The sequence below is a fragment of the Chanos chanos genome, chromosome 16, assembly GCF_902362185.1.
Source record: "Chanos chanos chromosome 16, fChaCha1.1, whole genome shotgun sequence".
NCBI classification, from domain to species: domain Eukaryota; kingdom Metazoa; phylum Chordata; class Actinopteri; order Gonorynchiformes; family Chanidae; genus Chanos; species Chanos chanos.
In genome coordinates this window covers 7,897,817-7,911,257 of record NC_044510.1, presented here as the reverse complement: position 1 = coordinate 7,911,257, position 13,441 = coordinate 7,897,817, and the positions used below count along the sequence as shown (strand labels likewise).

The 13,441-nt window shown below is 41.7% G+C and overlaps 1 protein-coding gene across 1 annotated transcript in view; it reads left to right on the top strand.

The window, feature by feature from the left end:
- The first annotated feature begins 1,632 nt into the window (after positions 1 to 1,632).
- Positions 1,633 to 13,441, top strand: part of plcd3a (phospholipase C, delta 3a) — a 30,315-nt gene continuing 18,506 nt past the window's right edge. Inside the window, exons 1-2 of the mRNA XM_030793503.1 lie at positions 1,633 to 1,720; positions 10,141 to 10,308. Coding sequence (XP_030649363.1) covers positions 1,633 to 1,720; positions 10,141 to 10,308 — 256 coding nt within the window. The remainder of the gene's footprint in view (positions 1,721 to 10,140; positions 10,309 to 13,441) is intronic.

Here is a 13,441-nt window from a genome sequence, read left to right as displayed (position 1 = left end):
CTCGCACTCAAACACACACCCCTTATTCTGTAAGTATCACAAGTCTTTTTTGATGAGCCCTGTGGTGTAACCTTTGGGATCAATATTACATTTGCCGCTGAATCCCAAGACAAAAGGTGTGTGATTCCAGTTAAGTGTGGAACATGTCGGAGCATGCTGCCTATCCTTTGGAGGTAGCGGAATAGCGTAGTACGCAGAATTTTCTGTTCTTTTTGAGCAAGTATATCACCCATTTTTTTCACGTGTGGCATGTGTGTGCACGAGAGAGAGGTGGCAGGACCAACTTTGCTAGAGTGTTAAATGCCTCAGATCACGTGAATAACATCTCTATCTGTCGCATCACCTTTAGGTCACATAGCTGAAGCTACGCACTGCAGCGTTAGTTGTCCTGTTGGCAGTGTTGTCTGAGCCTATTTAAATCTCTCTCCTGACGGTTCCCAGGGGCATTTGTTATTCAGAGTTGTTCATAAATATTGTCATCCCTCCATGGTAGAGCAGTAGCTGCATCGGATAGAGTTCCCTAAGATCAACTGACAAGTTATTTGATCAGGTGAAAATTTGAAGTGTAGGAAAGGTATTGTGTCTGTGTAATACTTCACTGTTGAGCCAAAATATAAAGTAATATTTAAGTGATTATAATTGTTTATTTATAATTAAATAGCTGTTGCCTCGTTTGCAAAAAATACATCTAAGCAGAATTTATATAGAGAGTCAAAAAGACTGTAAAGATTGCTGCTGATATTCTGGTGAAATTTGTACATAAGAATCAAGGACTAACTTATTTTTGCTGATAGCAGGGTGGAGGTATTACTGATTAGTTTAGCTTCAGGGCAGAATTGAGGAGCATAATCAATAGTAAAGGAACATAATAATCTTTCCATGCCTTTCCATGACTCACTTATGATTTTTTTTTTATCAAATTGGCCACTGAGCGGCGCCATTGGTCCAGAAATTTAACAAAAAAAATCTCAGCGCTTGACAGGTTCATAGTATTACTTCGGTCATGAACTTAAGTGTTTTCAAACGTTTTTACAATGCTGCGCTTTGATCGTGACATAAATTGCGCATCTCCAAATAATTGTCCGTCTTTTTTACTTTCAAGAATATATCATTCAAACGCATAAACATAAGTATAAATGTGTATGTGTGTGTGTGTCTGTGTGTGTGTGTGTAAATGTGACATTTTCGTAAGACCTGCTAATAAGTTCTTACAAAAAATCACAGCTGCACTGAAGTCGACACCTCTGTGTAGATGCCGTAGAAGAAGACCAGTCCGCAGTTAGACCACCGTGTTTAGTGTCTGACCAGCTTAATCCAAATGGTTTCTTGCAAATGTTATTTAGGGGCTTGCAGTCTGACTGTGCGCTTTCTGGAATCGAGTTACGCTTTGCCTTTAGAAATGACTCTGGGTGGGACTCGCTCTAACACACACACACACACACAGAGAGACAGACAGACAGAGAGACAGACAGACAGACAGAGAGAGAGAGAGAGAGAGAGATGTGACAGAACCATTCAACACTCTCCTGCATCTTGACCTGAGTATAGGCTACAGCTCAAATCGGTAATCTCGGCTCACTGTACTAAAGAGTGAACCGGATTCGAGGACACGTTTTATTTGGCTTTGGCAACATGCTGGGCAGAAAAAAGCCACCGGTGGTCGCACAAAGTGAATCTAAACTACTGGACTCGAAGAGCCAAGACCCTCTTCGAAGGCTAGGTAAGGAACCGAACCGAAATAGCGAGCAAAAGTTGCACTTTGAATGTTTTTCTCCTTTTGTCCACAACGAATCAGACTCAACAAGACGTAAAGTTTACGATTTTTTGCACACGGTCGGAAAAGTTTATCAAAGTCGTGTGTTCATCGGATTACCTGCCGAATGCAGGGGTAACAAGAAAAAAATTGCCTCTGTTTTCATGAAAACGAACCAGACATTATCCCATATTAGCAACAAACTCGACTGTCAGTCATATTTCAGTGGTAGAGTAATGGCAGTGATTGTTGTTTCTCGTGCGCTGACAGCTGTCTTCTTCCAGTCATTTGCTTTAGCAGGTCATTAAGGATATCCAGTTTGTCACGCTTAAAGCTATGCTAACGTGGGATTATGTTAAGAGTGTTAATAATATCTCGGGCATCGATGCTTTATAGTCTACAGTATGTCGGCCGAAAGACGGCTTGGTAAAATTGTGAAATTTTAGTTTCAACGTCCAAATTTTCAGGACCTTCCAGATTGTGTTTAGTCACTGTTTACGCACCATAATATTGCCAAAACAACTACTAGGTTTGTGTCAAAAACAATTCGATGACGAATTCCAGACGAGTGATCGGTGGTATACGTGTGTAAAAACGGTCATGTGTTGGTGAGAGGTCCGGCAGCTCTCTGACCTCTGTACTTGTAATTGTCATACTCAGCCTACACCCTTTCACTGTTTCTCTTCTCCATCTCTCTCTTCATTACCCCCACGCCTTCTCATTCTCATCCACACCACCATCCCTCGATCCTTGACTCTTTAACCTTTTCAAATATCTCCATCCCTCTTTCTCTCTATTATCGGAGAATGATGTCACATATTCATCCCACACGCTGGTGATGGTTTGTACTCTCTTTTTCGTCCTCGTCTGACTAGCGAGACCACCTGCTCTCAAAAATTCATCGCCGTTCACCTGGTTGTCATCCTTTTTTTTTTCATAAGCATATTTTAAATCTCCTGGCCATCATCATCATCATCATCATCATCATCATTACTCCCAGCACTCCCACATGTGTTTATCCCATCCCATCCCAGTTCAGTCACTGAATAACTGATTACTTTCTCTGTCTCTCCAAACACACTGGGTTTAATTCCTCCCCCGGTGCTCTCCACTCCTCTCCTCTCCTCTCCTCTTCTATTCTCTCCTCTCTTCTTTTTTTCCCGGTCTCCTCCATTCACATAAGTGCTGTGCAGAACACTCATCGGAACCGCTGTGTGTGTGTGTGTGTGGTGTGTGTTGCTATTGCTGTACATATGGTAGTTTTGTTTTTTTAGTGCACACTGCTATTGCTGCACATACGTACTGTACATGAAACTGCTGCTGGCTTAAATGAAGTACATTTGCATCTCTCGAAGACTTTGGGGGAAAAAAAAAACAAAAACAGTTTGATGTTGCAGTGGGGTTTTTGAATATATTCATTTTAATTTTTAGATTTATTTGACGTGTGAAGGCTCAGGGTTTTCTCAGGGTTAAAGAGCTTTACATAGTACATTCCCACATAGTTACAGGAACACCATCAGAGCCAACTTGTTTTGAAAACCAAATGAACTCTGCTTTAATTTCAACTGGCTACTGGCTTAATGAGGCCAATCGATGATAGTCTTCATGCCAGATATCTTGCTGAGTTGATTTTCTCAAATCTTCAGCATGTTTTGAACCTGGTACTACATATTATTTTCGAAAAAATTTCAACTTTATATAATTTTGATTTGACTTTGTTATAGACATGTAAAGCCCATTGACACTATAAATAGTGATATTTGGCTCTAAATAAACTTATATTATTTGTAACTTGTGTGAAAATCAGCAGCATGGTCACTGATTCATTCAAGTACCTGTCACTCACCAGTCACTGGCGATGGTAATTACCATGATCCTGTGCTTAAGGCTTCAGCAGGTCCTGCCCCTTGGTATCCTCCACAAGTTCACTACAGCAGTTCCCACGTATGAATTTGGTAAACAGGCTTGCTTTCCACTCAGAGGAAACTGTCTGTGTTTTAATTATTATTATTATTATTATCATTATTATCACTTGTTATGAAGTAGTTAAAACACCTTATTCCTGTGCTGTGGAATTAGTCGGAAAGTAAGAAATGTTGTTCATTAATAAATTACGGGTTCCTACACAAAGCAGTTTGCATGGAGGCCATGAGCAAGCCAACCCCCCCCCCCCCCCCCCCCCCCCCCCTCAAAAAAAGGCCCAACAAAGACAACAAACTGTTCATTCAAACTAACATAGTCACAAGATGGAGTAATTTTGGGTTGGACAGCTGAGAGTGGGTTTTTCGAAAGGTCACTGTCGTCTGGCTGGACTGCGCATCCCAACAAGATGTTATATGGGTAGCCTGCGTTTACGCACCCAGGAGACAAGAATTACGGATATGTAAGAAATAGGATAACAGTCCCATCCACATTTTCATTATACTGAACACAAGACACAAATGCATTACATTCACCTGGGGGGTATTTCAGAAAGCAGGTATAGTGAAAATTCTGAGTTAGTTAACTCAGAGATAGTAGTAAACCTCCTAAATGAAGAGCCCTATGGCTTTGTTTTGCTAGGAGAATGAAGCCACAGAGCTCCTCTATCAGGAGGTTTACTACTTTCTCTGAGTTAACTAACACTGAATTTTCACTAAACCTGCTTTCTGAAACACTTAGAGTGCATAAGGAGGGAAATATAATCACTGACTTAAAAAAAAAAATAGCTATAGATCTCGGAGCAGTTTTCACAGTTTCGTCTCACGCAGAGGGCCGTTGAAAGCACAAACGGTAATATCAGACATCAGGGTGTGACGGCTTGTTCTAGCCCTTAAGTAATAAGACATTGGCACCGACTTTACTGTAGAATTCAAATGCAGCGCGGCATCGAGGGAACTTTGGTTCTAGACCCAGAGCTGTCATATGTCCGTGCTCGAAATTCAAGCGTAGGCGAGTGGTGCGTCTGCATACTCGCGTGTGCTATATATGTGCACTACATTGTAGCGGTATGTGCAGTGAGAGTTAGCGACGAAAGCCTCTTCTGAGATATACTACACTGTAGTGCGTTCCTGTGTGAAGGGACATTTCAAATGCATTTCTGAAATAAGGCAATTGTTTGATAACGGTTTTAGTGGGGTTAGTGGTAAGACAGTTTGGTGATTCTTTCCCTCTAAATGAAACCGAAAAAAGCCACGTGCAACTGTGGGTGTGTGTGTGTGTGTGTGTGTGTGTGTGTGTGTGTGTGGGGGGGGGGGGGGGGGGGGGGGGGTGCACTCAAATAAAATTTTGGGTAGTGGTTGGAGCTCCAGAATGAGGTCAAACTTCTCTCTCACTCTAACATATTATTGTTTTATGACACATATTTCTTAAGCTATTTTTTATGTCGCTGCAACCTATCGCTTCATATTTTAATCTGATTTGGAACAACACGGCTGACTTTGTATTAGACTTATTAACGCTCATTAGCCAACCATTGATCACATGTATCCGTTTAAACCTTTCTTGAAACAAATGAAATAGCAGCTACGTGCAAACAGAGCATTACAGACTCTACTGTTTGTCTGGACAACTTTGTTTCTGTTTCATATGAGACGATTATTCCATAGCCCCGGCGCTCCCCCCTCCGGTCTTCTCCGAGCGCAAAGTGTTTTATAACACCCCTTACACGGCAGGTGTGCGATGCGATAATCAGCTGACGTTTTGGATTCTCTTCCTTTTTTGGGGTCTTTTTTTGACACGCTGTTAAAACTTGGCATGGTCGCAAGTGTTTTTAAGTGGTTTTCAGACAGTTGCGCGAGCGGGCACCGCCCCTCATTCCAGAGTTGTGGGTAACGTTACCATGGCGATCCCTCTGGCTGGAGGATCTTCTGTCTCGCACTTAAACAGCCGGCCTGTGTCCAGCGACTAAAACGGGAGTTGCGATGTGCCACCATCATGTGCAGCGCGCAACTGGTCGTTCTTAACAAGAGACAGCTCTTTCTGTAATTACTTACAGTAGATCTGAAGTTATTCAGATCTGAAAAGAAATGTATTAGTCGAATAAAGCACACAAAACGTTCTCAGGGATTAGGAGTAAAAAAAGAGAAGAGAGAGAGAAGATTCAAGAAAAGAGGATAAAGAAATCCATGCTCATTTATTCTCACTCATTTAATTCCCATGGTGTCTGTGCCTGCCTTGTTGTCAGACTTAACTGATTCGCGACGTGGAGATTTGTCTTGCTGTGTGTGTAATGGATGGAAGAAAAGACAGAATAGTCTCAAGTCTTTTTTTTCCCCTAATTTTACTGTCACCGTTTATTCACTCTGTCTGACTCCACTGGTCTGAATGCCTCATTGTGTTTCATCAGACGCTCTTTACTGTCCTGCTATCCAAGAGGATCAACATGTTGAGAGAAAGTGACAAAGTATGTGTGGACAAGGCTCTTCTGAGCATACACACACACACACACACACACACACACACACACACACTGGAGTGCTGCTGTGGTGTCAAAGAGACAATATCTGGTTGCCTAGGAGAGAAGTTCAAAACCGAAGCCCTCCTGGCTCTTTCTGAATAGTGTTTGGGGTGGAACCCTGTCTCCTCCTACTTTTTCCTTGTTGTTCTCTTGTACTATAATTTTTGTTTACCTCTGTTCACACATTCTTTTTTTCATGCATCATTTCTAGCAACCCCCCCCCCCCCCCCCCACCCACCCCCCCGTAATTCTCTTATTTCTTCAGCAGACACTCCACATTTTCCCTTTTTCACCTGACTCTTATCTGTCAGCTACACCAGACAAGTGAGAGAATCTCTCTTCGGTACAAAGACGAGGGGGCGGCTCTTTAGCGTTGAATCTCGAAACGAATAGTATTGGACAAGTGACGAGAGAGAAATGACTTGGAAAAACGAAATTTTAAAGAAGGAGAAAGAAAACAGTAGAGTCGATGAGCGGAAAGGAGTAGAGCAGATCAATTAAAAGAGGGGGGGGGGGGGTAGAAACAGGATTTTGTGGGTAGAGTGAGAGAACTGAAGACAGACCCCTCTTGATCTAAATTTTAAGTGTTGTAGAAGCAAAACAAGAACAGTTCAACAGTTATCTCTCTGTTTGGCTTCCAGAAAGAGGGACTTTCTCTCTTTTGCTTTTGAGAGCGAGAGAGAGAGAGAGAGAGTGCCCCCCCCCTTCTTTGCCCTTTATCTCTCTCTTCTGGTGGTCAAAGCTGTAAGCCTACTGGACTAGCCTAGCGTAGCTGACAGTAGTTAAGCTCGGCAGAGCCTTGAGTTAACAGAAAGAGCTCATTCTGAGATGTTGGCAGTCTTATTCTTTAAAGATGTTTCCAATCAGCAGGTCTAAAAACAGAAGCCAAGTCTGTCTTTCTGTAGTCTTCATTCTTTGCGATCAAATTGATTTGGACAGACTGTCAAATCTGTACGTTACATCATAGTAACGGCAATTTTAATATTTAATCACTCCAACCAGGGAGAGAGAGAGAGAGAGAGGGAGAGAGAGAGAGAGAGAGAGGGAGGGAGGGAGAGAGAGAGAGAGAAGAGTGACACTGGAATGGATGGGTACTTACATCACTGGTTAATTCCTTAACTAACTCCCAATGCACTCAAACCAAAACAACAACAACAGCAAAAGCAATATCACTGTATTACAGATAACGACTATGGCTTGCGTACCCAAGCAATCTCTCTCTCTCTCTCTTTCTCTCTACCTCTCTCTTACAAAGTTACAGACTGACTCAGTGAGGATCAAAGCATCGCTGTCAGGTTGAAACAGGCAGAGTAGCTTCTAGAAGCAGTAGGCCACCTTCCGATTACAGCACCAAAGCTAGTTCACTATGACATACAGGCTGAGTAAGAGGGGGAATTTGTCATGACATACCCTGGAACAGAACTTACATATTTGGAGTAATTAGTGTCATAGCTATGTGTTTAATATGCGTAATATCCAGGAATAGTTCCAAAAAGGAGTCGGTGCTTGATGATGACGATGATGTTTAATCCAGATGCCTAAGACGTGGCAGGATTTAGACCAGTGGAAAACTTTAACATCCAATTCCCATCCATTGTAAACTCCCTGCACGAGCTTTCAAAATGTCATTTTGGGGGTATTAAAGATTTTGTCAGGGATTCAACTTCATCTTTTACACCGTGTTCCCTGAAATAAACACGCTTTTAGACAGCTGAAGCAGGCAAATACACACAAAGTGTTTCAAGTTTTGTCACATTTTTTTTTCCTCCCAAAGTCTCGTATTCTACTACTGTAATCTATCTATCTGTCGGATCGCTGGAACTGATTTGTAGAAATGTCAGTGGTGGTTTCGGTAAATATTATATGACAGTTTTTTTTCTTGTGATCAAAGCACACGCACCCATGTACATACATCCAAGTTTAGCTTAATTTTTATTTATAGCTTTATATATAGCTTTATGCAGCTGTATGTGACTTTCATGTCTATCTGTCTGTCTGCCTGCCTGCCTGCCTGCCTGCCTGCCTATCTATCTATCTATCTATCTATCTATCTATCTATCTATCTATCTGTCTGTCTGTCTGTCTGTCTGTCTGTCTGTCTGTCTGTGTACACACACACAGTTTAGCTAATATTTTAGTGCCAGATACCACAGGACACCTTCAGGGGTTTTATAGAATGTTTTGGCTCATCATTGTGTATATACACACATGCACACACTCACATATCCATATATACATATATCTTTTTTTCTCCAATGTTTAAATGCCCACACATACATGAACCTCTGTAAATCGCTGCCAGTAAATCTCGTACCTTCTGACTGCATTGGCATTGATTTAACCTGCTTGGACACTTGACATTACCACCAACTGCACAGAAACCCAACCGTCAGTGACCAAAGCAGAGCAGTGAGAGAAGGAAAGAGGCCCTAGTCCATACAGCCAGCCAAGAAAACACAACCAGTGGTGTCCCTATAGACTCTCCTAAAGATTCAAACCATGGGGCCGCAATTTTTGTTTTGTTTTCTTTTTTTTTTTTTAGTTCAATGCTAACACACCTCACACACCTTCTGTCCAAACCGAACCCTTACTGAAATGAAACCGTCGATACTCGATTAGCTTTTCCGTTTGCAGCTGCCTTCTGCTTGGACAGATCTTTATATGAAATAAGACTCGAGATCAACACTCTCTTCAGCAGGATTCACGACTTGAGCCTTTTCACTGCCTTGATATGACATTTTGTAATGGTGAGGATTTGTTATGACAGCAGAGCAAAAACGTGACTCACGCGCGGGATAAAACGCTAGCTAATTCAAAACACGGACGAGAATATAGTTTGACGTCGTCATTTGGCGAGCCCGGAAAATAACTTGTAAAAGTGCGAAAGTCTCCCTGGTTCAAACGTATTGATCATTTTTCCTGAAGCTCATCTCTCCAACCACGGGAGTAAAAGAGAAGTAAATGTCATCTCCAAAGCGCTTATAAAAATAAAACACTCACAAGTCCGTTTTTTCCTGTTTCCCTCTTTATTTATTTATTTTACAATTCCCGCTGTTCAGTAAAATGACATCTTGACGTCCTTGTTGTATGTATGGTGATCTTTTACCACTGACCACACAGTGACGTTTCACACTTCCCCATGTTTTATTTCATTCTTTAAAACCACACATCTGAGCACGTAGTCACGCCAAAATGACACGATTCGTTTAGAATCAGTTCCTTTAATACTGCACCCTGACTTAATGTCACGGGGCCGCTGACCTCCAACCGCACCCAGATTAAGCACAGGTCTGTGTGAACGTTCCAGAATATGAATGACCAACGTGCGTGTGTTTTTGGCCTAGCGTGTAACACATTGGTCAGCGTAATAGCATATGAGGTAGTCGTGGAGAAATTAAAAAAAAAAAAGATGTATGTGTGCAGACCAATGGATGCGTGTGAGTGCGATTGTGTTTGTGTGTCAGGGTTTGTGGTTCAGCACTAATGGGAAGAATTTATGGGCCGTGTCAAGCACGATTTACTGCGTAGCAGGTGTTTTTGTCCAAAGACCTCCAGCCAAAGTCTCTGTACTCCATAACAGATGAGATAAACACTATTAAAACCCACACGATTTTAATAATAATAATAATAATAATAATAAAAAGAATGCTCATTTTTAATTTCACTCTCTCATAGTTTTTGAATTTGAGATTTCTAATTAAAATCACTGAACTGCCTAGTTAAGCCAAAATATAAAAATAAAAAACCCCACAAAAAAAATCAGTTTGGGTTAAAATCTCATACAGGTTGCATGTAACTCTTTTGTTTAAGATTAAACTGTCTAAAGAGGTTGGCTTTAACACAGCTTACTAAGAGATCTAGCTGTCTAGTTTTGCACATTCATAATGTTTAAATTAAAATTCCTTGTGTGTGTGTGTGTGTGTATGTGTGTGTGTGTTTGTTTTCACAGGTGTGCTGGACGATGAAGACGTGCGTATGATGATGCATGGCTCTAGTGTGGTGAAGGTCCGCTCTCAGCGCTGGCAGAAAACCAGACGGCTCAGGCTCCTGGAGGACTGTGTTACCATCTGGTGTGAGTCCAGCAAGAGTTCCAGAAAAGCTAAGAATCAGCAGTCATGTGAGTGTTTTGATTCGGTTTCAGTTCAGTTTAAATTCAGTTTTTGTTTACATTCAGGGCTGTGTCAATACAGATTCAACTCGTACGTTGCGAATCACCTAAGTAACAAAGCAGAACAATCAAATACCCCATAAAGGGACTGGGATGTGCTGTTAAGAAAATGTTCCTAAGTGAAAAAGATCAGGAAATTTATCACCGGGAATGAAGCAAATTGAATTTTCCGAAGACTGATGTTGCTTTTTTTTTTTGTAATTGCTTTAATTTTTCTCTGAGTCTCTTTAGCATTGGATCTGAGTATTAGCAACACCCATAAATTTTCTTTTTGTCACCAACTGTAAGGATAAAATTTATGTCAACACTATTATCTTGCCACAGAATGTTTAACTGTAGTACTTTGGCAACCGGGCTTAGTTGTTGATATTATTGGCGATGCACTCATATCAAAGGTAATCTTCTAGGTCGGATTACCTTGTATCCTGTAGCATGATAAACTAATTTTTATTAAAAACAAACAACTGCACAAAGTCAACAAAACAATAATTTACAGAGAGCTCTGGCAGGTGAGAGGAACTGTCATCTGTAAAAAAAAAAAAAAAAAAAATCGACTCCGGCAACAGAGCGCGTTACGGCGAGAAAACGTTTCGTCGACCGACTAAACTCAGATAACTGAACGTCATCCAACAGCCGGCGTTAAGTCTTGTGAGGGCGTATCATTTCCACATGCCAGAACAGAACGCAGAACAGAACCGCGGTCATTAAAATACCTGTTAATTATCCATCCTTATTGTCCACAGTTGTTGCTCATCCCAGTACTAATCCAACGCTAATGCGGCTGGGAGTGGAGAGTTTTAAATGGGGCTGGATTCCTCAAAGCACACAGTGTCTGCAGGTTTTTCCACGGACCATGCGCTACGCCAAACTATTTCCACCAATTACTTCACTTTGAGGCTTAACGAGGGTCACTAATTAGTGAGATTCGGTGGTGTAGTCCATGGTGTGAGCAAGCACACGTAAGACACATTCGGTCCTCCCGGGGGTTGGGACTGTCATGACTGTATTTTCGTACGTTAGGAATTGTCAGCAGGAAGTTAATCACAACTGAATTTAGCCACAGCAAAGGAACAAACAAACAACTAAATAAATAAATAAAAATAATGCTTGCCTCATGTTTATGAATTGAGAAAAGCTGGACGAAACGCAGGGCGAATTTTTAATTCAAAACGCAATTCCGGATATGAAATCCGAAACAGGCAGGGACTGTTTCAGATCTATCAAGCCGCTGCGGGCTAGAGTTAAACAATAAATCAAAGGTCACGTAACAAGGTCAGTACACAGGAAGGTTAACGAGAGACAGGAAGCTAACGAAGAGGGGGACAGAGAGACTAACAAGGTAATGCTATGCTATTGCTATGCTAACAGAGAAGAGGAAGGCTAAACAGGCATCAGTGCACTCTCGTAAGTTAGAAACTTCAGGAACTACAGTGAAACAACCAGGAGTATTTATACAAAGAGCACGGATGAAGAAATGAGTAAATGAACAAGACAGGTGGGCATGAAAATCAGGTAATGAGCTGCTTCAGTTGGCAGTTAATGATTTGACAAAACAGAGCACTAATTGACCAATAGAGAGTGAAGTAGGAACGGAGGCGTGACAGCTTGACTTACACCCACTCTGATTGGTGTCACACTATAAGGTTATGAAGGGGTTGTAACAACTGCTCCCAGTGAATTACCATGAGCACAACCCTTCTTCTATCCGTCATGACATGATGAACGGTGGGCACTGATTCCCAGAAGTCTTAGTCAAAGGCTCCAAACTCATTATTATGCGCAGACCTATCACAAACATTTATTGTTGAAACCTTGGCTGTCAAAATCTACAGCTACACCGAGTCAGTTGCAGATGGTTCATGCTATTTCAGCAACACTGCTAGGTTCATGACGAAAGCAGGTTCAGTTCATGGAAAAAACGTTTGAAAAGCTCAGACAGAAAAACAGGAGAGAGGCAGGAATTAGGGCTGACGTATAAAAAAGGAGATTAAAAGAAGAAACGAGAGGTGGATAATGATCTAGGGATGACTGGAGGAGAAGAAAGAGAGTGTGACATTCGTTTTACGCTGACTCGTGAGGCAGCGGGACGTGGCTAAGTGGTCTCTAACGTGCCTGGAGGCTATTCGCGTGCGGCTTTCCAGAACCTAGGTGTGGCGAGTTCTAGAAACTAAAAACATTAAATGATATTAGATCAAGCGGCCGCACTTCAGGAGACCACGGGTTACACCCCCGAACATTCATACGGGAATAATAGTCATACAAATAAACATCAGTTCCTCAAAGGCATTCCTTAAGCCAGCTTCTCCGCATGGTTCTTTTAGCAAAGTGTGAGTCACTTTTCTGTCCATGGGCCAAGGTCATCGTGCCGCGCAGCTTATCTTGTGTTTACACTTTCCTTTAAATGTCTGCTCTTTTCCCTTTGATTTATGAGCGTGTGTGCGAGATTGGCTCTGCGTTTACAAAGATCTCGTCGATTTTTCTCCAAAAGCGTGGAGTAAGTCGGTCGATCTGATCTAATGAATGGGATGTGGTCAGAGGCACGCGGTACAGAGGATCGTGCGTGGGGGACCAAAAACGTTGGCGACAATTTCTAATTTTCCGATTTCATTTTGAAAATTAGAAGCGATGCGAAGCTTTGATGCAGCTGGATATAAAGGACATTAAAGTGTTCTAAACATTCAGTTACATCTTGGATATTTGACAAAACCGTTTATGGGTTTTTCCTGTCCATTTCTCTCCCACAAGGGCTGTCTGTGCATTTTTCTCATCCACTGTTTGGTTCCCACAACGCAACCTCTCTCTGTGGAAAGTTCTGTTTGACTTAGTTCTACTACACAAAAAGAACCCACAGCCATAATCTTCTCATGATCGTTCTGAAGAGATTTTGAAAAAATTTCATGTATAATCAGCCAACCTTCATTAGTTATATGTTAGCTATGGGCACAATTTCTCACTAACATAACTACTGTTGCATGACCTGGAACTTGTGGGCCAGTGGGCAAGAGCTAAAAACAAAAAGTATGTCAAAAACTGTGGTGTGAGCCACACGGGAGTTGTCACGACTCTTGGAACTTGCTTGACA